The following is a 25,931-nucleotide window of genomic DNA, read 5'->3' on the forward strand; positions in this document are numbered from 1 at the left end:
GGAAGCTGGGCAGCAGAGTGCTGGAGGAGGATGCGGCTCATGGGGACTTGCGAGAGGTGCGCCCTGGGGGGCGGGAGGGGAGCGACACGAGCTGGGACAGTTTAGTAATAAATGATGTTTTAAAAGCATCACATAATGGTTGCATCTGCAGCCATTATGCAGTGAATTACAGTATTCTTCATGAACTCACCTTTTAAAAAACTCAGGTGTTCTGGTAAATACCAGCCTTCATCTAGCTGTCATTATTGGGGGAACAATGATGTGTTCTTGTTGTGGGGAACCCATTAAATGTTGCATGAGCAAAATTAGGGATGCCTACAGTCTGACTGTAAGTGACAATAACGAATGCTGAGAATATGTTATGCCGGATCATCCAGAAATTGTGCCTCGTTTACACACTGTGTCTTATTAATGTTGCTGTAAATCCCCCCAACTACAAACGGCATTAACTGTGCCATAAAACAGCAAATGTGCTATAAACAATCCATTTCCTTGAAAAGTTTAATTGGAAACTTAATGGTGAACACACTGATAGCCTTTTTAAGGTAATTGTATTGGAGAGCTTAAATAATTCCTATAGCTTAAATTGCAAGTTGTTGATAAGGCAGGGTGTTACATATCCAGCTCTAAAATGCCCCAAAGCACTTGTTTGCATATAAACAACGAATGGAACTCAATTAAAGCTGTAGATGAAGCTACAAATCAAAGGGGCTAGTGGGGGGAGGGGCAATTGAAAACTAACATTTTGGGTGGTTTGGCTTCTTTCAAATGGGGTAAAGCATTCACAGCTCAACATATGGAAATGTGAAATTATTATTTTTCTTTTTAATTTGCAGAAGCAGAAGAGGGGCTGTTTGTTGTTATGTTGATTCCTTAAGGAAAGGATACAATTTGTTCAGCATACATGTATCCCACAAAAGGCATCAAAACCTATCCAGTAGTGAATTACCAATTTCACGTCTCCAAATTTTTAGTGTGGCTGGGTTTGAACCAGCAAAATCAACTTGTTTTGATATTTCAGCATGAAAACAACTTCGTCATTATAGCAAAAGACAGCTATTGATGTTCCATTTGAAATTCCGTTTTCGGTCTTGAAAGCATGCACTTATCTTTATGCTGGGTAAAGCCCAGTTGATTTTAATTGGTTTATCTTTTGCTGAACAAACTGCTATTCAGTTCTTCATTATATATTTCCAAAAGGAGTTTTACAGTGCCATCCTATGCAGAGTTATGCTAGTCTAAGTTATTTGACTTCAGTGGGCTTAGACTGGAATAACTGCACAGGATTGCATTGTTAGGCACTAAAAATTCCCTTCTCCACACTTTATTTATACCCTTGGTCCATGTACCAGTAGCTTTTTTTCTTGCTTGCCTTCCTTTCTACTGCCTTTCAATTCAGAACGCCTCTGCTAAACTTATCTTTCTCTCCTGTTGCCATGATAATTTCATTCTCCTTTCCTTGAGTACATTCAGGCACTCATTATCAAGCTTTGCATTGGCACAAAGGATCCAGCCCTTTGCTTTCAAGTTTCTACCTCTTTTCCTTAAAACCATAAGCCCTGTTCAGATATTCAGTTGCCCATATGCTAAGTGGAACAGTGGGGAAAGGTGTCACACTCCTTGTCCTCCACTTCTCTGTGTTCAGTGAAATGCATGTTGCATTCTTGGCTCTGTACACATAATCAGGGCTCACGATTTTTCCAGTTGTCCCAGTTGCATGGAAGAGCATACCCACATGTGCAAACATTCATTTGAAAATGCAGAAGTTGGGGATTCAATCACTGGGCACAATCTTAGTTCTTGCTATACACATTTTGAAGGAAGAAGCCATGATGTATTCATACATTGATTAATCTCCAACAGGATATGGGTCTGCTTTGTATTCAGGTATTGGTACCCAAGTAAAAAATTTCTTGTGAGAGCTACTTTCTGCACCTTCTACCTAGTCATCTCTTAGACTGATACTGTCCTCTTTTATTCTTCATGCCTTAGATACTTTCCCCTTTCATTTGGTCAGAAGCATTCCTCTCATGTTAAATTTCCCCTCAGACTTGCTTCTGGATTATCCTGACCTCACCTTCCACTACCTCCTAACTCCATGCTGATCCCATCCCACCCGTCCTATCCTTACCCCAGTGGCAGTCAGTGAGGCCAAAGACTTTGTTCAGATGTTTCCATATAAACCACCTTTTAGTTTTCTTGCGACCTCTGATGATGGTTGTACTGATGTGATCCTGGTGATGTCCAGAGGCCTTGATGCAACCTACATTTAACTTCCAGAACCAGAAATGAGATAGGCTGTAACAGTTGTCATGTTTACTTTGGTGACATCTGCCATGGGATCACTTTGACATTGCTAAAATACTATCATCCTTTGACTACCTCTTCCCCTTGATGACATGAAGATCCCTCCAACTACCACCTTTCCATTCTTTGCCGTATCACTTTACATCTCGTTATGGGTTTGTTTCATGGGTTGTGCAAGGCACAGCTGTTTAGGAAGTCATTTGATTTTTGAGAACTGCTGCTGATTGTGGGTCTGCAGTTATGGTCAATAGATTTGGTTGACATCACAACTGTTTTTATTGTTTCCCTTTTCATTGGTTTTTAAAGCTTATTATCTTTTGAATGTGTGCCATTCTCAGCATCTTGAAAATGGGAGATCTAAACTTCTTAAATAAAATAAATAAAAACAAATGGGGTAGAAAAATGTGCAAAAGTCTCTCTCTCTTTACTGAAGAAAACATCATGTATCTTTTCTCATATTCAGTTAATCTCTCCATCTGCCAATTCCTCTGTTTGTCTGTAGTGGTTCCAACTGAAAACCCTGATCTAGCCCTTTTCTTACCCCACAGCCATGTTCCCAACAAGGAGAAAGAGATACTATCTCTGGCACAGGAATGCACACAATTTCTTTACAAAAATTACCAACACCCCTCTCTGGCTCACTTTCTCTGGTTTGTGTTCTAGGTGAAATTGACCTTCAGATTCTCGCAAAAGTACAGGCTAAATACCCTGGTGTTATCATTCATAATGATGTGATAGAACCAAGTGTTGAACAAATCACCAACTACAAAGGTATTTTTTATGTTGCATTTTGTTGGCACTTTGGGTTGTTTCTTAAAACACATTTTTTAAAAGCTGAACAAGGGAACAGTTACCATTTTGAGTTTACCCGTACTTGGTGTCACCTTCAGCCATGTACAATGTTCTTACAGCAGTTCACCAGGAACAAACATTTTTTTTCAGTAATATAATGCAGTAGATAATATACTCAGTAGTGTAGTGTCTTCATCGCCTGTTGTGTATTAAGGCTGCCTAGAGAATGCAAGTCAGTTTTCAGGAAAGACTCTTCCCTTTTCTCTGCAGCATCTAACAAAAGTATGGGGGATGAATAATGCTTCACCGTCAAGATCTTTCTAATATTTGAGATGAAGTGACCTTAGTGGTGACAGGGGTTTTGTTTTTTCTTCTCTGCCTTTTCCACTAGCATATGATGCAGTTTATTTATTTAAGTTTTCAGGGTTATTTCGTGAAATGATTCCACCAAATGTTCAGGCACCCCTGTAACTGAGGCATTTTCTACATGGAGACAGGCTGGTATGGTTTCCTCATTCTTGCTGCAGCTGTTGATACAGCAAAATGGCAATGGGACTTCCATATGGCAGGTTTCCCCACAACGGAAATGGAAACCAAAGGGGTTGAGCTAAATGCTATCTAATATAACAACCAAATAAATCTATTTTTATTATATGTTGTGCACAACTGTATTTAAAAACCCAGGGCCACTGAGGAAGGCCTGTAAAAGGCTGAAACGCGTCTGGTCAGATTTTTGTCATTTTTGGTACTAACATCAACTGTTATGTGTTGGTAATATTTGTAACTATGTTCGTGCTTTTTAGGAAGCCTGTATATTAGGCCCTGTGTTTTTAAATACAATTGTGCACATTATATAATAAAATAGATTTATTGGTTGTTAGATAGCATTTAGCTCAACTCCTTTGGTTTCCGCTGAGGATTAAGTTGAGTTTCTTTGTTCCCCTTTTTCTTCAGTTGTTTTTCAGTTAGGTTTCCCCACATTGTCATGCTGCCAGTCCCTTGGCAGTAGTCATCCCATGTCCTCTGAGCCATCAAGTCTTTTTTTTATTGGCAACAGAATATTGTTATATCAATATAACATGTATACCAAGGTCTCTGAATTACCAGCTCTCTCGCTGTCTCTTTTTAAAAGTAAGACTCTAGCCCAGGGGTGTTAAACAGGCTGCCCATGGGCCGGATCCAGCCCCTGGAGGGCTCCCTCCCATGAGCCGAGGCAGCCAGCCCCCACTCCCCCTCCTTTTATGGGTTTCCTGGGGCCATGGTGGCCCCACTCTCCAACCCTGTGACCCTCCCCGTTCCAGGCTGAGCAGGGCCGCTCTGGCCTCGCTCACTCAGCCACCTCGTCCATACTTTCCTCCCCCTCCCTGCCTCCCCCCCATAGCTTTCCGGAGGGGGGAAGCATAGTACTCTTGGCAGCTCTAAGTTTCATGAGCATGGGTCATCGTTGCTGTTAAGGGGAGAGGCAATAAAACTCATGCAGAAGGAAAGATCAGCCCTCAAAAGAAATCAGTTTTTGCGCCCAACAATGAGCAATACCAATGCAGAGAATAATCGTTCTCTGAGTTGTACATACAATTACAGAGGACCTTCTTTAGACTAGTGACTGATTGGCTCCCACTTACTTAGCAAGATGGAGATAAAGCACTTGCCAACAGAGAAAGAGGGTAAAAATGTTTGTGAAATGCCCTCTCCAGTGCTATCATCTTGCGTAGAGAGTCTTATTGTAACTTTTATAAGGGAGTATGTGATGGTGACCATATTCTTTTGAGCATGGAAGAACAAAGAGGGAAAAGGGGTAGCTTGATCACTTGGCATTAACAGCACAGAAGGGGTTTGTTGCTGAAAATGAAAAGAGTAATAGACTAGTAGTGCAAACCTACGAAGAGCTACACCCTTGAAGTGAGTGGGCTTAGGGCTAAAATACATGATAAATGTGACACAATTCAGGTCACAGGTGCCCAACCCAACTTGTAGTCACACATGATTGGGGAAATTCACCACCAAAGAGTTCCATTGCTCTGTTCGACTAGGGAGCACTGCAAAATGGGAGGAGGAGCCTTCAGGCATCCTTCCTGCACCATTTTTGCTAGTGGAAATGGCCATGGAGGGCTACTTACCCCTTCTTCATGGAACTTGTCCAAGGAGCAAACAGCTCCCCCCCCAGGCCATTTACACTGGCAAAAATAGTTCAGGAGGGAAGCCTGAAGTCCCCCTCCTCCCTCTTTGCAGTGCTTCTAAGCCAAACAGAGCAACAGAAAACTTTGAGGTGACCCAACTACAAGTTGGGTCAGGCACAAGTTGTGTTGTGTTACATGTATGATGTCTTTTGGCCCTGAGGTGGGTATAACTCTGCTTGGGACTGTACTATATGGCTCTTTGAAAAGTTTGGTTCAAGTGCACCTTCAGGCTGAGGACTACTTTGACATTCTGAAAAGAAGAGATCACGTTTACATATATAACCTTCTCTCCCCACACACACACATATGCCATATACCAATTATTACGTGATTATGCATGAGCATGCTGGGAAATCATGATTGTCTGTGCACGAAGTGTCACTGGCAGATTTCTATTTTTTAACAGTTATGTGTGTGAGAGAGTGTCATGGGGGCTTTCAAAGCCCCTTTGGCATGCAAACCAGTTTGCCCGATTCCGATGGTTGACATAGAGAAGTTGCGCTGACAGGCATTAGCTTTCTTTCCTGTTCCTCGTCTTCCCGACGTCTCCTCGCAGACGGTCTAGTGATTAAATAGAAGCAGACTGAGCCAGATTATTTTCAGTGGTGATATGGATTATTGCTCAATGATGTCTGAGTTTAAAATAGCAAATTAGATTTGAACTGCGGCCGTAGAGGCCCCAGACTGATAAATGGAAGAGAGCTGAGGGACAGCTGCAGCATTCAGAAGTGGTAGCCCATGTTCAAAAGGGAAATGTTAAGGAAGGAAGATAAGCACAGGTGGAATGTTTCTCATCTGCTCGGGTAGAGATGCATCATAATCGAGAAAAGTAACACTTTGATTTGCTGGGTAAGTCTGAGGCTTTAACAAAGCGCGGCATTCTGTGCGCTCGGTGCATGCAAAGCCTTCATGCTGCTGATGTAATTATGCTCCAGACTGTGGAGTCATTGCTGAAAATAGGATTACAGTAGCAGAGAGTTAGGCCTCCAGCTCTTGATTTCTTTCCAGTGCCAACTTCTCAAGGACTTTCTGGGCAAAAGACAGCCACAGTCTCTTATGTCACCTTTCAGCATCAAGAATTGTCTTGCACCTGGAAATCAGGAAAGGATTGCACAGGGGTGCTACACCTTCCTGTCCTTCAAGGGCCGCATCTCAAAGATGCACTGAAATCAACACCAGTTTAATGAAGAGGTGTAGCAGTAAAATGGGGCACCATCCTCAAGCTAAAAGTGGTCCCTCAAGTCCTTTGAAATGTGGTGTTGGAGGAGTGTTACGGATACTGTGGACAGCCAAAAAAACAAATCAGTGGGTTATAGATCAAATCAAGCCTGAACTACTCCTAGAAGCTAAAATGACTAAACTGAGACTATCATACTTTGGTTACATTATGAGAAGACAAGAGTCACTGAAAAAGACAATCATGCTGGGTAAAGTTGAAGGCAGCAGGAAAAGAGGAAGACCCAACAAGAGATGTATTGACTCTATAAAGGAAGCCACAGCCCTCAATTTGCAATATCTGAGCAAGACTGTTAAGGATAGGATGTTTTGGAGGACATTAATTCATAGGGTCTCCATGAGTCGGAAGTGACTGGATGGCACTTAATACACACAAGTTCTTCACAATCCCAGGGTTTGGCCAGAGGACACATGCTAAGGGAATCTTGTTCAAGCTAAGCAGGTCTGGGGCTGGTCAGTGCTTGGATGATAGACCAATATACAGGAACTAATCCACAACACCCTGAGTTTGGTAAGGGGGAAATAGGCAGGATATAAGTTTATCTAGCAGCCTGAACAGCCCAGAGTAGCCTGAGCTTATCAGTGTTTGGAAGCTAAGCAGAGTCAGCCATGGTTAGTATTTGGATGGGGGACTACTAAGGTAGACCAGGGTTGCTGTGCAGAGGAAAGCAATGGCAAACCACCTCTACACATCTCTTGGCCTGAAAACCCCATGATGGGTCACCATAAGTTGGCTGCAGCTTGATGGCACCACTTCTTCTTCTTCTTCATCATCATCATAATCATCATCATCAATGTTATTTTTACTGTTACTGTTGTTATTATTATTAAGTTTATTTAATTCAGTTATTTAGAACATTTCTATGCTACCTCTCCAGCAAATCTGTTTGAGGTGGCTTACAAAAAAATTGATAACAACACCAAGCAAAATTAACAAAGCGCATTAGCTCAGTATTAGAAAACCCAGCCAAAGCGTAAGTATGGACTAAAACATTTAAGAGTAGAAAAAAGCTAGATCCGAGTCCTGTAGCACCTTAGAGACCAATAAGATTTTCAGGGCATGAGCTTTCGCGAGTCAAAATTCAAAAGCTTGATTAGAGCAGAGGAGAAATGCTTAGGGGCAGATAATTGGCAACTGTGGTGAGATTAAGCTGATTACATTTTGCATTGTATCTCTGCATCCTGACACTTTTCTTTGCAACATCCCTCCCACCTTCAGACTGGGCTCTAAAGACTCAAGGATCTCCATTCCTACTTTTATCTGACGAAGGGAGCGCTGACTCTCTAAAGTTTAGACCCTGAAAATCTGATGTGCTGCTTAGTACCGCAGGTCAACATGGCTGCCCTCTGAAACTAGTTTGAAAAAGAGACTCATAAAACAGGCTACAGCAGACTGTAAAAACCGTTTTGAAGATCAACTGTGAATCAAAAGCCTGGGCAAAAAGGAATGTTTTACCCTCGCTGTCAAAAGAGAATACAGCTGGTGTCAAGCCTCAATGGAAAGGGCATTCTGGTGCCACCACGGAAATTCTCTGTCTCCAGTTAACACTGGCATTATCGTTTAATAACTATATGTATGAAAATACTGTTGGCACCGTCCAGCCAATGTCAAACACTTAAAGGGTGACAAGTGTGTACATTCTTCCCAGTGGGAACCCAATGGGAGTAAGAGTGCAGTCCTTAACAGAGTTACGCCCTTCTAAACCCATTGAAGCCAGTGGACTTAGAAGAGAATAACTCTGTATAGGATTGCACTGTAGCATGGTTAGCAGGCTGGATCTTATGCATAACAGTGCATATTTTAAATGATTCCTCTATTCATTTTAAATCTAAGGAATTTCCCCTAGAAGTCCTAGCAATAAATCTGGACTTCTATCTATTATTTTATTTCATCATTTATTTTGTGCACTTTACCTTTATCTTCCTCCAGGAGGGGCTGTGGCTCAGTGCTTGGCATGCAGAAGGTCCCAGGTTCAATCCCCAGCATCTCCAGTTAAAGGGACTGGGCAAGTAGGGGATGTGAAAGACCTCTGCCTGAGACCCTGGAGAGCTGCTGCTGGTCTGAGCAGACCATACTGACTTCTGAGGGTCTGATTCAGTATAAGGCAGCTTTGTTCATGTGTTCAAGCTCAAAATGGTATACATGGTTCTCCCCTCTTGCATTTGATCATTGCAATAACCCTGTGAGGCATCTCCGGACTAGAGATACCACCTGTATAGAAGCAAGGCAAAGGGTCGAGACATTGGGGTAGGCTAGGATTGGAAACAGATTCCAAAACTGTCACATGCCCAGGGGGAAAGTTCTCCTTTGACAGCCTCGGTTCTAGTTCAGAAGAGTAAATTCACTGAGAAGGGAGGGAGGCAGTTAGCAGCTCAGGATCGCTCCCACCAATGACACAAACGGGTGTTTTTTATTTTGAAAATATATAGCTTTCAGTTGCCATAAAATCTGAAATAGAAATGTATTCCATATTTGGAATTGAGATAAACTGTGCCGCTCTCCTCGTATTTTAGAACGTGTAGCAAAGACATCAAACCTAGAGAACATAAAGTTTACTTGGCACAAGGAGACGTCATTGGAATATGAAAGTCGAATGAAGGCGAGTGCAGATATGAAGAAATGGGGCTTCATCCATATGATTCAGGTAATCCATTGTGAAGGGTTTTAACTTCAGAGTTCTGCCTGGGAAATTAAATGAGGTTTACATGTTGCCTTTTACATGTGACAATAGCATACTGCTGGAATGTCACAGATTTAGGGCACTATCACACAGCCCAAATAATGCACTTTCAATCCACTTTCAATGCACTTTGAAAGTGGATTTTTCTATGTGAACTGGCAAAATCCACTTGCAAACGATTGTTAAGGTGCAGTGAAAGTGGACTGAAAGTGCATTATTTAGGCTATGTGAAAGTGCCCTTTCTCTACCCCCCTTCATACTCCATGGTCTTCATACACATAGGCGCACAGGATAATACTTCATATATCTGAAGAAGCAGAGTCAAGTCCACAAATATTTATGCCAAGTAAGTGGCACTCAGACATCAGAATTAGCCGAGGTTAGTTTAAGGAGTGACTGGATGAACTAATCAGCATTAATGCAGGAGAGGATCAAACCTAACCAGAATCTCCTGGGAAATCCTGGCTCATCTCCTGACAAGAGCAGGACAGCAAAGATTTTTATGTTCTGCAGATGAGACTCTGTGCCTGAAGGGAAGCTCTACTGAATAGGGCTGTTGAAAAAAAAAATCGGTAAAATTCGGATTCAGCAAAATTTGGCCCGTTTTTATCTGGGAAATGCCGAAGTCCGAACTCCCCCGCTGTGGGTCCGTGCAATTAGGCATGAGGTCCGGAGTTCGGGGGAAAATTTGGCTGAATAAAGCCATTAAAATCACAAGCGCACCTTTCCGCGGCTCCGAGGGGGCATTTTTAGGGGTAGAGGTCCCAAACCTTCAGCGTAGCTTCAAAGGACCCTTCTTGCAGTAACCCCTACGTTTTGTAAAGATTGGATCAGTGGGGGCTGAGATATGGGCCCTGAAAGGGGTCCCCCCTCCTTAATGTGCATTTGCAATTAGCAGAGCTTGCCGCCCACTCAAAGCTCCCAGCCCCGACAAACACCTGAGCTGCGGGGAGCAAGGGCGGGGCAGGTGCAAAGAAGTTTGCAAACCATGAAAAGCTACACAACCATGCAAACCATCACATTTGCAACCATGCAAAGCAACACCTGACGCCTGGGAATTTGCAAACCATGGAAAGGGACAGAAGAAGTTTGCAAACCATGCAAAGCAACACAACCATGCAAAGCAACACGTTTGCAACCATGCAAAGCAACACCTGACGCCTGGGAGTTTGCAAACCATGGAAAGGGACAGAGGCATGCTAGCTAAGCATCAGGAGCAGGAGAGGGTGGAATTTCCCCTTTTGCATCGGACTTGGGACCAGACAAATGCATTCATTAAGTCACAATTTGAAAACAATTTTTGAGCAAGCATCAAAATAGACCTGACCGATCTTATGAATGAGGGAAAACCTGAGGACACACAACTGAAGCCCCCCCCCTCAAACCAGGGAGAGAGAGACTCGAGGGGGCACACACACCCCAGACAAAATGGGTGAAATCCCCCTTTGGCTTGACCCCCACCCACAGAAACTGCTCCCTCCCCACACACACACAGACTCTGCTTCCCCCCACACACACACAGGAGAAAAATTATAGATTAAAGCCCCAAAAGGGGTCTTACTGTGGATGTCTTCTGTTCCATTAGGAGGGACTTGGAGGACTGGGTAATCCAATATGGTTCCATTTAAGCACGGGAGGTTTTGCCTTGGATTTGCCGCTGTCGAGATGCACATAGGATCGGCTGATCCCATTCATCCCAATAGGGAAAGGGGGGCATATCTCAACCCCCGCTGATCCAATCTTTACAAAACATGGGGATTCTTTCAAGAAGGCTCTTCTGAAGCTATGCTGAACGTTTGGGGGCTGTACCCCCAAAAATGCGCCCCCTGCAGCCACGGAAATGAGCGAATGTGTGCTGTAAATGGAATAAAACATTAAGGGGGGACCCCTTTCGGGGCCCATATCTCAGCTCCCCCTGATCCAATCTTTACAAAACTTGGGGATTCTTTCAAGAAGGCTCCTCTGAAGCTACGCTGAAGGTTTGGGGGCTGTACCCCCAAAAATGCACCCCCTGCAGCCATGGAAAGGAGCGAATGTGTGCTGTAAATGGAATAAAAATGCACATTAGTGGGAACCCATTTCGGGGCCCATATATCAGCCCCCCCGATCCAATCTTTACAAAACTTGGGGATTCTTGCAAGAAGGCTCCTCTGAAGCTACGCTGAAAGTTTGGGGGCTGTACCCCCAAAAATGCACCCCCTGCAGCCACGGAAAAGGAGCGAATGTGCACAAGCACCCCCCACGGGGATTTCTCTCTCACACAAACAGATCCTCTCTCTTTCTCTCCCCGGCCAGGCCGCACAGCAGCTGGGCTCATGCACTCCATGGCGACTGATTGGCCAGAAGACCCAGCTTGGCCACCAATTGGCCGGGGGAGAATGCTGCTTACTAACTGACGGTTATGCTGCTGCGCCAAACCCCGAATTTGCTGAATTTATTCACCGAACACCCCGAACTCGCTGAATTCGGCTCCCCGTTTTCCCACCTTTTTTAGTTTTGTTCCATCCGAACTAAAAACCTCCGAATCAGGGGAAATTCAGCTGTTTTTCTGTTCAGGACGAGCCGAATCGACAGCCCTACTACTGAAAGAGCTGAGATTAATCCAGGATTCCTACATTAAGAGAGCTACCATAAATTCAGATTCACAAGCTAGGATGCAACTCTGCTTAAGAATCCTGTCTTGTGGCCCTCTAATTAAAAGAGGTGTACATTAAAAAATCAGGGTTTGGGGGATTTGGGTATATTAGAGCTGCAAAATATTGGTATTCTTGAATATTCCTGAATTCCAGTACTGGTATTGTTTTTTTTAGGGGGTTTGGGAATCCAAATATATTCAGCTCCATTATATCCTATGGGGAATATTTCTGGGGGCTTGGGTGGGGCTGGGGGCTGTTTTTAAAGATGGAAATTCCAAATTTGCAGCACAGCTGCGGGTGCCTCTCCTGAGAAGAACTTCCAAGTTCAGTGGACATTGGGTTAGAGAGTCCAGTTTTATGGGCCCCCGAAGAAGGTGCCCCGATCCATCCTCCATTGTTTCCAATGGGGGGAAAACAGCTTTTTTTTCTTCAAGGAAAAAGCAAAGAGGCATGCCAATGAGCAACAACAGGTCAATGCTTCCCATCCCAAGAACCAACACTAGCCCAACTGATCCAAACTAGAACCCAGGAATCCAGCAGAAGCACAAGCTATTGTAGCAAAGCCTATCAGAATGTCAAACCAGAAAATCACAGCACAGAAAAATAAAGCAAGAGGGACTTTTGCAAGCCCAACAGAACCCAGGGCAATGTGCAGATGTCTGGAAGAATCCACGCCCACACTGGCAGTGCAAGCTGAATAGAACCATCGTCAGACCACAGAATTCCAGCATTTTGGTGGGGGAGGTTGTTTTTTTCCCTTTTCACAATCAAGGGCAATCCATAGAAGCCCACCACTGCAATCTTAAGCACAGCCCCCCCCCCACTTTTGTTAGCCCAGCAGAACTGGGGCAATGTGCAGAAGCCCAGCAGGAGCCAGGGCTGCTCTGGCAGTGAAAGCCCAGCAGAACCTATATCAAACCACAGAATCTCTGCAGTGGAAACAAAAGGTAGAGGGGTACTTTTGCATGCCTAGCAGAACCTATTGCAGTGTGCAGATGCCCAGCAGAACCCAGGCCCACTCTGGCATTGAAAACGCAGCAGAACCTATGTCAAGCCACAGAGTGCCAGATTTTCTTATATTTTTGGGGGGGGGACTCCCCGCCTTTTTCACTACCAAGGGCAATCCATAGAAACCCAGCACAGCAATCTTTAGCATGGGGGGTGGGGAACATTTGCTAGCCCAGCAGAACCCATTGCAATGTGCAGAAGCCCTGCTGAACCCAGAATAAAGGCCAACAGAATCTATGTCAAACCAGAGAATCTGCAGAACAAACTGGATGGGGATTTGTAAACCCTGCAGAACCCATTGTGACGTCCAGAAGCCCTGAAGAACCCAGGCAAGCCCAGCAAAAGGAGGGGTTTCCCCTTTCTTACAGGTTGTAGTCGATATTCTCAAAAAGATCCTGAAAAAAACTGATTTTTTTCAGATTTTTTGGGATTGGGATTGCTGACTACCATTGGAGTCTCTTATATTCAGCTGAAAAAATAGCCCCAAAATACTGGTTAGGTATTTTTCAGCTATTTTTTTTAGCTCAGCTTTACTAAATGCACATCCCTACTTACTTACCAGAGTTAATCATGTGGCCAGCATTCAGACATCGCACTGAACTGGAGTTCAGTGCAAACTGCAGTTTATAAACTGTGGGTTAGTTTGACATCTAAATGTAACCTAACAGTGCAATTCTAATGAACTTTCTAAGTTCATTAAAGTCAATGGTCTTAGAAGGGTATAAATCTGTTTGGAATCGCTCTGTAAATCTGTTAGTCTTCCAGGCTATTTTCAGCAGTGCTATTATAAGCCAGTTGTACACTCAACCATGTTCAGCAACCAACAATTCTCTGGGAGTTAGTACAAAAAATAATTATTACTCTATTGCTATCAGAGTTGCCAACCTCCAGGTGGGGTCTGGAAATCTTCCAGAATTCCAACTAATTTCTAGACTATAGAGAAAATGGCGGTTTTGGATGGTGGACTCTATGGCATTATATCTCACTTAGGTCTTTCCCTTCACCAAATCCTGTCCTCCCAGGCTCCACCCCCAAATCTTCAGGAATATCCCAAATCATAGTTGGCAACCCTAGTTGATTATGTGAATTTCTCTGAGAAACATGTCAGTGAACTTGTACCACATAGCCCAAAGTGATATTACCAGGTTTTAAATAAACTCTCCTGATTCTTAGGAAAATGTTTCCTCAAATCACTGGGCCTTGCTATCCTGGAATCTAGTAGGGGGGATGTTAATTTTTAAACCAAATGGATACAATTAAGTGCTAGATCTAACAACAGGAGAGGGGGGGAGCAACCAGGGAAGAGAAAAGGGGGTGAAATGGCTTATCCCTTATATAGGGTTGCAGAACTCTGCTAAACATAACTCTTCCAGAAATAACTCTGTACATTGGGGGGGAAATATTTACTGAAAACTTTTTTATCCCACACTCATAATGAAAGATTCTTAAGGCTGATTTGAGTAAAGGACAACACAAAAAAAGACAATTAAAAACACAATTAACAACTCCAATGAACATTATTTTTAAAAAGTAGCAGCATACCAAAATGCATCTACTGTAGTGAGTGACTCGAAATGATGTTAAGGGCTTTCTATTTTTTCCTCATTATTTAAGAAAACATGTACACAGGCTCTGCTATAGGTAAATTAAAACTGTCATTTGCTAAAAGTTTTTTTAAAAGTTAGTCACATTCAGGTTGTTTTAAAAACTAGAATCAGATTCTTTAACACTAGAATTAAAGTTAATTACCTTAGGAAAGCAAGCTGATAATTGTTTCTATTGATCTCAGTTGCAAATACATTTCTGAGTGTAACGCCTTCCCAATTGGGATGAAATTCTTCCAGAGTGCCCCTTCACCAAAGTGATTCTCTCCCCCAAATTACATTTCAGGGGAAAAAAAAGGAGAATGCATCCCTATTCCATAGGCAACATTCTCACAAGGACAAGATGCTATTCCCTGGGCAAGTAAGAATGAGCCACTACTGATGATTATGTGTATATGTGTATTTGGGTTATTCCCACTCTCATTTGTTTTTTTAAAAACCTGTATTAAGAGGAAAAGTTCACACTGAAATGATTCTTATCCTTCCTAGATGCTGTATTATGTAAAAGACATCTCAGCTACTATTCATTTTTTTCACACTCTTTTGGAACCTGGGGCCAAACTTCTTATTATTCTTGTCTCAGGTAGGTGTTATTGAGTAAATTCAGGGCTCCATTTGGGTCTGTATGAGCTTGTGGCTTTCTGCAAATGTTTCTGCATTCATCACAGGACAGCATTCAGTTCTTCTTTCTTCAACTGAACACATATCACATAATTAGGCAAATATATATGTAGCAAATGAGGTGATTACAAATCAAAGGCATGCCCACACATTACATTTGAAAAACAACAACCCAGTGTAATTGTTTTCAAATCTTCTGTTAATCTCCTCTTACACACTGATCCTATCCCATAGGAGTGGGATAGGACTGATCCTATCGCAGGACTGATCCTATCACAGAAGGCACGTTTAAAGGTAAAGGTCCCCTGTGCAAGCACCGGGCCATTCCTGACCCATGGGGTGACGTCACATCCCGACGTTTCCTAGGCAGACTTTGTTTACTGGGTGGTTTGCCAGTGCCTTCCCCAGTTGTCTTCCCTTTACCCCCGGCAAGCTGGGTACTCATTTTACCAACCTCGGAAGGATGGAAGGCTGAGTCAACCTTGAGCTGGCTACCTTAAACCGACTTCCATCGGGATCGAACTCAGGTTGTGAGCAGAGCTTGGATTGCAGTACTGCAGCTTACCACTCTGCACCATGGGGCTCCTGGAGGCACATTTACTTGGACATAAATTCAGCTGAGGTTAATGGTGTTGACTCCCAAGTAAGTGTGCACAGGGCTGTAGCACCACGAGCAATTTCAGAGGCTAAATAAAGAGCACGAGTTACGTGTCCTGTATTCATACCTATATCTGGGACCTAAAGCAGGCTCATCGCCTGAGTGGTGAGATGTGTATTCCCCTGATGCGGGAGCTACACAAGTCCCCACTTCGGTCATTAATGATAAACATGACTAAAAGGAAGACAACACACTCACCTCTTACACAGCTGTGAATATCATTTGGATCCAAACCCAGTTCATGGAAATACTTAATTTCATTTTAGGATGAATTGTATTCATAACCCTACCTCACTAGCGTGGAGAGCCAGCTTGGTGTAATGGTTAAGAGTCGTGGTTTGGAGCGGCGGACTCTGATCTGGAGAACCAGGTTTGATTCCCCACTCCTCCACATGAGCAGCAGATGCTAATCTGGTGAACTGGGTTGGTTTCCCCATTCCTCCACATGAAGCCAGCTCAGTGACCTTGTCACAGCTCTCTTAGAGCTCTCTCAGCCCCACCTACCTCACAGGGTGTCTGTTGTGGGGAGGGGAAGATGATTGTACGCTGGTTTGATTCTTCCTTAAGTGGTCGAGAAAGTCGGCATATAAAAACCAACTCTTCTTCTACCTTTATTTTATCATGGAACTCATGGTGGTGAATTGGCGGGTGGGAGTTCCAAGAAGGTTTCCCACTAGGCAATAACCAGACCTGGGTCTCTTTAGCTTCAGTATGGCAGGCAGCTTACAGGTGCTCCTAAAGGCTAAGATCCACTATTGGTAACTGTGACACTAGAAGATGGGAACTGCTCATTTAGGAAACCAGATCTCACTGTTTCCGAGCAACTGAAGAGTAGCATGGAGCAGTGATGTCTCTGTACAATAATCTGGTTATGCCGCAATATTAGAACTCAGTCGCTCATTTTCTGTAGCTGTAATTAACTGTGGAAGAGAAAATTTCTGTGAGGGAAGAGAATGATCAGCCCTGGTTCCACAGATGTCTCTTGAATGGGATTTGATAAAAGAAAAACGATTTAGCGATATCAGGTATATCAACTTTGGAAGTGTTCACAAAGCGACGGAACGGCTCTATAAAGTTCCTCAAATAGACCCTTCTATGTTTCGTTAGTTCTGTAGCTTCCTCTTTTAAAAAAAAATTAAATGCACGCAAATGTCAGAACGAATGTTACAAACACGACAGGGACTAGATCTGAAACTGTAACTCATGCATGGAGCCCAATTGTCGTTAATGGACTCATTAATCTGCTGTGCGTTTTCTGAATCGCAGATATTGTAACACCTGACTACATTTGGCATTAAGCTAATAGATACAGCGATGCTCTGTTGTGCTATTTGGCTGGCTCGTTTTCTTTCCTGACTGCCCCGTTTTGCGTAATGTCACAATACCAACTTACATTGGTTATTTGAGACTCAAAAAAAAGGAACCTGTGTGATCATCAGTCTTGGAGAGGAAGTGATATTTATACATTCATTTGGATGCAGTTCCAAGAGAGCAGAGGAAACTGAGCATTACGCACAGCAGGGTTAATGCTTATTGTGAATCTGAAAAGTACAAACCTGCCAAAGTTAAGCACTTTCAAGACCCATTGAGTTTAATGGAAGAGTTAGGCCTCCACTTAAATCTTTGCCATTGAAATCAATGGGACTTTAAAATGCTTAACTCACTCCCCCTCCCCCCAGTGTCCTGAAGAGAAAGAGACAATTTACATCACAAAGAAGAAGCGATGGGCAAACTGTCCCAGCTAGGGTTGCCAACATCCAGGTAGTAGCTGGAGATCTCCTGCTATTACAACTGATCTGTAGCTGATAGAGATCAGTTCGCCTGGAGAAAATGGCTGCTTTGGCAATTGGACTCTATGGCATTGAAGTCCCTCCCCTCCCCAAGCCCCGCCCTCCTCAGGCTCTGCCCCAAAAACCTCCCGTTGGTAGCAAAGAGGGACCTGGCAACCCTACTCCCAGCACTAATTAAAACAAAATATTTTAAAATTAATCTCAAATTCTTCTAAAAATAATCATTTTAATGTAACTCTCCCCCATTCCAAATTGGTTCCTCTCGTGATGTACAATAGTCCCGCCCAGAAAGCTCCCTGTCATGAAGCCCCACTGCAATCCCTTTGTGCAATTTCTCCCTTGACCAAATCGATCTTACTGAGGCCCAGTTTATACATGCTGTCAATGAGATGGTAGCATTCTGAGGGGGTAGACTGGGCAGGGCCACTTCAGAGTGCAGACAGGAAAACAGGCAGTTGAATGCTTTCTCCTGTAAAAATCCCCTTCAACTAAAATAAAACTAAATCAGGGGAAAGGATTCTAACTTGGCCCTTTGCAAACTCTGCTCGTTTTCCACTGACTGGGAATGATTAATATAGGGGCACTATGAAAAATGCAATTGCTCATCTTCAGATGGAAGTGGTCTGGTCTGTTCTAACACTCAGCATTCTTTCACCTCATCCTTCTGAACGTCAAGGCCAGGCCTGAGATTACTGGGGCAGGGGAGAAGGTTCATGTCAATCGTAGGCCTCATGACTGAAAACTGGACACTGAACATGCTCATGGCAGTGTTCATTGGTGCCAGGGAGACTTATATATCCAGGCCTCAAATGCAGTTGCAAGCTTCAGCTGGGTAACATTGAGAAAAGAGGGTTACAGTGCAGGCCACAGGGTTGTTGGGGGTGGAGCCTGAGGAGGGCGGGACTTCAATGCCATAGAGTCCAATTGCCAAAGCGGCCATTTTCTCCTGGCGAACTGATCTCTATCGGCTGGAGATAAGTTGTAATAGCAGGAGATCTCCAGCTAGTACCTGGAGGTTGGCGACCCTAGCTGGGAGAGTTTGCCCATCACTTCTTCTTTGTGATGTAAATTGTCTCTTTCTCTTCAGGACACTGGCTGGGGGGAGGCTACAACTTGTATCCCATTTGGGAACATGGAAACTGTAAATTTGTCTGTGCAACCTTTTTTCAATGGATATCCTGATGTTGGAATAGATAAGCTAAAAATACACATGGTTGCTATTTTGTCCCTAAAAGGGTGATGCTTAAAAGTCTAAAGAAAATTTTTGGAAGCTACAGAAGCTTATATTGAAATGAGTACATTTTGACATCAATATATAAACGGGACTGAGGAAGAATTGAAACGATCGTATCCCTTTCTACCCTTCTTCACTTGAAGACATCGACCTCAGATTGATTGTTACTGTACCAGGACTGAGAAATACTTTGTTATACATATGCAATTGGCTTGATATCACGTTGTTATATACCCAGGACTGAGAAATACTTTGTTGTATATATGCAATTGGCTTGGTAGCACGTTGTTACATTCAATATACTATTGTCATTACACATTGTTATCAGCCTCTTTCTGTACTAACCTCCAGGTAATAGCAGAAGATCTTCTGCTATTACAACTGACCTCCAGCCGATGGAGATCAGTTCACCTGGAGAAAATGGACTCTGTGGCATTGAAGTCCCTCCCCTCCCTAAACCCTGCCCTTTTCAGGCTCCTCCCCAAAAACCTCCTGCCGATGGCAAAGAGGGACCTGGCAACCCTATGTGTGACGCATTGGCTGGGATCAGGGGAAATTCCCTTAGTAGGCCTGCAGCCCCAAGAGGAATGATAAAGAAGAAAGAAGAAGAAAGCAGAAATGAAAGATGAGCTGTTTGGATAAGGAAGAGAGACTATTGAGGAAAGTACAGGGTTAAGGGGGGAAACTGCCGAACGAATAAAAACAGCTACACCACAGTAAATAGGAAGGAAAAGGAGAAGCAATGTTTTGAAATAATCTTCCCCCTTAGGAAATAAATAAAGGCCAGGTTCACAATCCATCACAACACCCCCTGTGGCACTTCTGTAACCACGACTATTCTTTTCAGTGGAGCTTGTCCAGGTGGGAGTTCCCGGTGGATGGGGCTCAGTGTAATTTCCTCCACAGAAATAATAGGATGCGTTAATAAAACGCTGTGAGAGGATGCTAAAAAGGCCAAAACGGATATGCGGTGCGGCCCACTGTCTGGAGGCTTCGGTTCCTCCCACCCTTGGCTTGTCGACAAGATCAGGGCATCTAGGAAGAGTTATGCAGTGTTGTTTTTAAGATAATCGCCTCCTCCATTCGCACATAGACTCCTCCGTTCGGTTCACAACAAAGTCTTGAAAAACAAAAGTAGCGCCATTTGTTGCATCTACAGGGAGCGATTATAATAATGCGCCAGGCAGGTAGTGTATAATTGCTTCAGTTCAGAAATGGCGTCGAGTCGCAGAACACCGAGGCCAGCACATTTTCGGCAATTAGTGTTCTGCATTCATTTTCCACCAGGTGGAGAGGGGTGGGGGGAGAATACACACATTTGTTGTGCTGCATTGATTTTAAACCGCTGGAGTGTTTATGGTTCCGAAGGAAAGCGTTTAAAGATATAGTGCTTTCCAAAAAGGCAGGCAAAGGGCTTTATTAGCAATGGAGATTTGCAGTCATACCTCTCAGCAAGCCCTCATTAGACCTGAATTTATCGCTTTCCTACCCGATGGGGCTGGTGGCTTTGGCCTTTTACAAATGATTCACATCTGAAATGCTGAGTCATGCCACTGAGGGTACCAAATAAATGGATTAGCCTGGTTTCACTTCCCACTGCTTCTGCTAATATATTTTTCTCGACTGGGTTTTATCAGTGTACCTTAGATTAGTAGATCTTTACAAGGATATCTCCCTTGTCACTGTGGGATGCAATCTGACTGGCCGAAGGTTGCAAAATGTTCCCTGTACTGTGAGACAGCCCTTATTTCAGAACTTCATAGATGCACAGACTGGAACGGGTACTCCTTATCAGAGAACTACGTTGTTTCATAAAACTTTGCAGAATAGTAATGGCTTCGGTTTGCTTCTGCCTGTCCTGTTCTAAATCAGTATAATTGTTTGTTTCTGGGATGGTGTTTTATTGCCCCTCAGCCTTCATGTTAAGCATTTATGTACTTTAAAAATGTATATCCATTGGACACAATTTGGCAAGAGTCAGTAGTCTCGCTACTTAAAGCAGGGGTGGGGAACCTTTTTTCCACCAAGGACCATTTGAATATTTATAACATCATTCTCGGGCCATACAAAATTATCAACTTAAAAATTAGCCGAACAAGCCCCAAGCAGGCAGCTGACCCAGATGACCCCCCCAAGTGGGCAAGCAAGCAGGCATCCAACTGATGGTGCACTCACCCACCTGGTGGCACAGGATGGTCTGTTGCACCAGCCGGGCATAGCATCCAGCAGCACACCAGAGTTGCTCCTGCTCTGCATGGTTGGAGCTGGATTCTACAGCCGGCTCCTGCTACCTCTGCCTGCAGGGATGAAATGAGGACACACTGGCTAAGAACTCCCCCCCGCGCATGTGCATTCTGGCCCTGCCCCCTTTAACCCCTCTATTGTCGCCACTTCCGCCCCCAGCCCTCTTGTAGTACAGAGGGAATACGTTTCTCCACGGCCCGGGTGGGAAAGCGTTAACACAGTTAATTGGGCTGTCCTAGCAGCTCCATAGTTAACGACTCTTCTGCAAGGGGGGAAAAGGTTCCCTTTCTCGGCAAAACAAACTCACATCCACCTTGAATAAAGGGTATTCCTGTCTGCAGGAAGGGGCGTATCGCCAGTCTTAAATCCTTCTGAGCTAGAGATCTGCCAGGACCCATGAAGGGCCAGACCAAATGATTTCGTGGGCTTTAAACAGCCCCAGGGCCTGACATTCCCCACCCCTGACTTAAAGGATCTAATTACTTGAGCTGTAATCCTATGCACATGAGCTGGAAGAAGGTGTCAAACAGTGTTGAGTGGAGTGCTAGGAAAACCTATGGAACGAAGTGAGACTTGGTGGAGGAAAGTGGCATCAAGTCACAGCTAACTTATGGCAACCCTGTAAGGTTTTCAAAGCAAGAGACATTAAGAAGTGGTTTACCATTGACTGTCTCTGCATACTTCCTTGGTGGTCTCCCATACAAGTACGAACCAGGGCTGACCCTGCTTAGCTTCCGAGGTCTGACGAGATCAGGCTAGCCTGGGCCATCCAGGTAAGGGCAAGTGAGACTTACTTACTGGTAAACGTTAAAATGATTGAGCTGAATGCCTCATTTTTTGCTTTAATGGGATTTAGCCGTAAGTCCATTAGATACAACAACTTGTGCACATGATCTCTGCCATTGGATCAGATGGGTAAGACCTACACCTATATTAATTCTTTACACCAGTTGTTTGTGCTTTATAATTTCTTAATTGCCCCCGCCCTTGGCATTATATAAACTAGTTTTAAAAATTAAACTAGGGTCCAGTGGCACCTTCATTTTAAAAGTGAATTTATATTGCAATGATGTTGGAATCCAATTACAAGTAGCCTGCACAAAGACCTTTGTCTTCATTAATGGCAGGAGATTGTGGTTCACAAACTGTGCCTTATGATCCAAAAGTGAGTCACAACTTTCTTGCAGGTGGGTCATGAGGCTCACACTCTGGGACCGGAAGAGGAGGCTCTGGGATTCCCATACCAGTAGTGAGAGAAGTTAGGGTGGAACTCCTTTTTTCCTTCACTCCCTCTTTTTTTCCTTTACTCTGCAACCCCATTCTCAGGTATTTGGCTAATTCCCCACTACTGACAGCATGGGAGGTGATGGTCATAGCTGTCCTTTGCCTCCTGAAACAACACTGCTCAAAGTGTGAGGGGCTGCAGTGGTAGATCCCAAAGGCCATGTAAGTGTAGAAGTTTGTCCCGCTTCGGAAAGTTTAAGAACCACTTCCTGATAGTATGTGTATAGCCATAGTTTGTCAGTCTCTGGCAGCGCTTGATTTAGTATGCACCACTAAATAAGGTGCAAGGGTGTTTTTTGCCATCAGATCACAACTGATTTATGGTGACTCCATAGGGTTTTCAAGGCAAGAGGTGTTCTGAGGGGGGTTGTGCTTGCCTGCCTCTGCATGGCAACCCTGGATTTCCTTGGCCTCCCCTCCAAGTAATAACCAGGGCTGACTCTGCTTAGCTTCCAAGATGTGATGAGATAAGGCATCAGATATCCTAAAAAAAAAACCCTAGAAATCACTGTATTACCATTTTGGGGGTAACACTGAGGGGTCGGTAAACCTTGATATATCTTATGGCCCCAATGTGTTTTCATCCATCCCCAGCCTCTGGAAGTTTATTTAAATAAATTCAGGATTAACTGGTTAGTAACCTCTCCCTGCCTTCCACCCATTTTTTAATTTTACTTTTTAACCCGTAAGACTCAGAGTAGTTTCCTAATATTTAAAAAGTAGGAAAGAAACACAAGGTTTTGAATTCAGTAATGTAGTTAAAATATTTCCATGTTTATTTCCAGTCACCTATTATTTGTCAAAATAATGTATCAGAAAGATGATGGCTTAGGCCTTGGCAAAAGACGTAAGCTCCAAGAATGAAGAAGCAACTTCATCCCTCACCGTCTTGAATGACCTCACCCCTGCTCTCATTTTCTTATTGGACACATGATAGACATTAGTAAGAGGTCCCTTCCCTAAATACACGACTGGTGATATCTTGATGTGACATCGGGGAAGAGGCACATGATAAAGACTTGTTGTTGACATAATTACTAATCCTGGAATAATATGTCCTGCACTTACTTCAACTTCTGATTTGATTGCGAGCAAATCAAAAGCTGAAGAGAGTTAAAATGAGGACAGGGAACTCTGGTAAAAATCAAAGGCCCTTGACTGCAGTTGAGATGAAACAAGTGGTGCTTTTCGCAAAAGTTTTTGGACCCCCATGAAAAATGGCGTATGTTCGGTTTTTTGGGTGGGGATGGGGACAAACAAGTATTTGTCCATGGCTTGAGATCAGGAAAAGAAACACATCCGCACCTGCCTAAGGTAAGTAGAGGGCCCCCCTAGATTCCCAGACTGTGGATGTTCCATAGCATGCACTCATAGGTCATTTATGTATGGGAGTTTTACTTGAGGTTCATTGCTGGCTAGACCCACACTTTCCAGTTGGGAATCTCTGCACCAGCAGCCTCCAAGCTCAAATCAAGTCCCGCCCCTTTAAATGCTGCTTTGTAATTGGCTTACTTTGCAGTGTTCACTGTGAGAGAAGATTCCCCACCCAAAAACCCAATTGCTGCATAAAAAAGCATTTCAAGAACAAAAAACAGAGTAATCTGAAAGAAAGTGTGTGTGTGGGGGGGTCCAAGCCTAGGTTTTAAAAAGGCTTTCTTTTGTTAGCTCCTTGTCTAAGGCCATTTTTGCATGGTAATTAGGAAAGTGTTCCAGGCTGAATTGCCCCGCATATTTTTTAAAATTTTGCATGCTGAACTGTCATTCCGGAAGTGACTGCGAAGCCGGCGCATATCTGCTTCACATTACTAAGGAGCCCATTTAACGTGACCTTTGGTGTTTGCCCCGAATAATCCCCCTCAAGGAACAATGCAAATCAATGGAGGCGTGTTAGCTATGCATATGCTAATGTCTATGCAAACAGAAACAAAGGAGCAGGTGAGTGTGGGGGAGTGGAACTTCTCCTTTTGCGTCGGGGACTGTGAAAAGGCATTTTTAAAGTCGCATTTTGAAAAAAGAGCTTTGAGCGAGCGTCAAAATTGACCCTGCAAAAATGGCCTAAAAGTTCTGATTGTCTAATAGAGTGTGGTGTTGGCGACATGTGGGAGCAGTGTGAGTGCCAAAAAACTCGCAGGGTTTGAGTAGCAAACCTGTCTCAGGATTTGGAACTTCGGTTTTTCAAGCAGTATCATGAAACGTTGTCAAAAGACACAAACTGTCCTTTAAAACTTTGTACTGTGATTTATTTTCCAGGAACCAGTGGCTGGGCAAGATTGTGGAAGAAATATGGTCCTCGTTTACCTCTTAATGATCTTTGCTTATACGTTTCATCTACGGATATTGAAGAGGTACTTGATGCCGCTGGACTGAAGTATCAGTCGTATGACCTTCCATCTAATATGGACATAACAGATTGTTTCACTGAAGGGAACGAAAAGGGGGAGCTGATGCTTGACTTTTTGACAGAAACTTGTAATTTCAGTCAAACTGCCCCACTTGACCTAAAAAAGGAACTTATGGAAGACCTGAAAAATCTTGAATGCAGTAAAAATATAGGTGGAAGATATTTTTTCAATAACAACCTGAGTGCAATAGTGGTTGAATCCTCAATATGAGTCAAATGGATACTTCGGGGATAACAAATGGAATAGTTTATTACTGTTCAATATTTTAGTAGCAATGGAATGTTTTAAAAACTTTAACCTTTTATTAATTCTGTGTCTGTGGATGAATCAAAGTGTAACGAAATTAGGAAATAATCGTCTGTGGTTGTACAGTAGCTGCTTAACAATATTGTTATGAATGCATATTAAAATCTGTTAATAGATTAATACATAATCTGCTGAGTTGCATACCATTATCTTTGTATGTAGTCCGCTTCCATGTGATGGGATCATTAATCAAAACTCGAAAAATGAAAATCACAGGTCTACATTCCTCTGATTGATGGGAAAGGTATTGTAACGACCTTGAAAGGATCACCCTTTATGATGAAAATATATAAAACATGAAAGGCAATTCAAAATAATGCCTTTCAGTTGCTTTCATGGCCATTATGCCAAGTATTACAAAACTTTAAAAAGCAAGTTCTATTCCCACCTTTTAGTTTTATTTCATTTTTGCTTCAGGTCAACTGTTTGCATGGCATGGCCAGGAAACTATTTGCTTGGAAGGAGAATACAACTTTCCTTACGAGTGGAAGAGTCATGTTTAGTAAACGGAAGTGAGGGGTAGTCATGTCCATTTACAATATTAACTCAAATACAAGACTAGGTCCCCCTCCCAAGGCATGCCATAAAAAGAGGGGGTTGCCTTGCATTTGCATACGAGTTTCAGTTATGTCCAATAATTTTGTGTGTGTATAACATTTTTAAGGGGGTTGTCTTACAATCAGGATAGTCTTCCCTTTGAGTAAATGTGTTAAGTATTCTGGTGAAAGTAGAAATGTCCAAATAAAGAAGGATCCCAGTCAAAGTCATTTTACATTTTGTGGCAGTTTAAGCAATTAATAAAATTGGGAATGTCACAGGGTTGATGAGACAGTGGGCGTATGCATATAAACCCACTGTGCATAATATGTAATTTAACAGATGGAGTAAAAGATGGCGATCACTTGATGTATCCATTTCATGCATATGGCCAGTGTCCTATCACATAGCATA

At 43.3% G+C, this 25,931-nt stretch overlaps 1 protein-coding gene across 1 annotated transcript in view; it reads left to right on the forward strand.

Annotated features, from left to right (window-relative positions):
• Nucleotides 1-25,470, forward strand: part of LOC130487822 (histamine N-methyltransferase-like) — a 35,073-nt gene extending 9,603 nt beyond the window's left edge. The window contains exons 3-6 of the mRNA XM_056861364.1: nt 2,971-3,078; nt 9,027-9,157; nt 14,931-15,024; nt 24,523-25,470. Of these exons, the coding sequence (XP_056717342.1) occupies nt 2,971-3,078; nt 9,027-9,157; nt 14,931-15,024; nt 24,523-24,884 (695 nt within the window). The 3' untranslated portion in view covers nt 24,885-25,470. The remainder of the gene's footprint in view (nt 1-2,970; nt 3,079-9,026; nt 9,158-14,930; nt 15,025-24,522) is intronic.
• The last annotated feature ends 461 nt before the right edge of the window (nt 25,471-25,931 follow it).

This window comes from Euleptes europaea, chromosome 15 (genome assembly GCF_029931775.1).
Source record: "Euleptes europaea isolate rEulEur1 chromosome 15, rEulEur1.hap1, whole genome shotgun sequence".
Lineage (NCBI taxonomy): Eukaryota > Metazoa > Chordata > Lepidosauria > Squamata > Sphaerodactylidae > Euleptes > Euleptes europaea.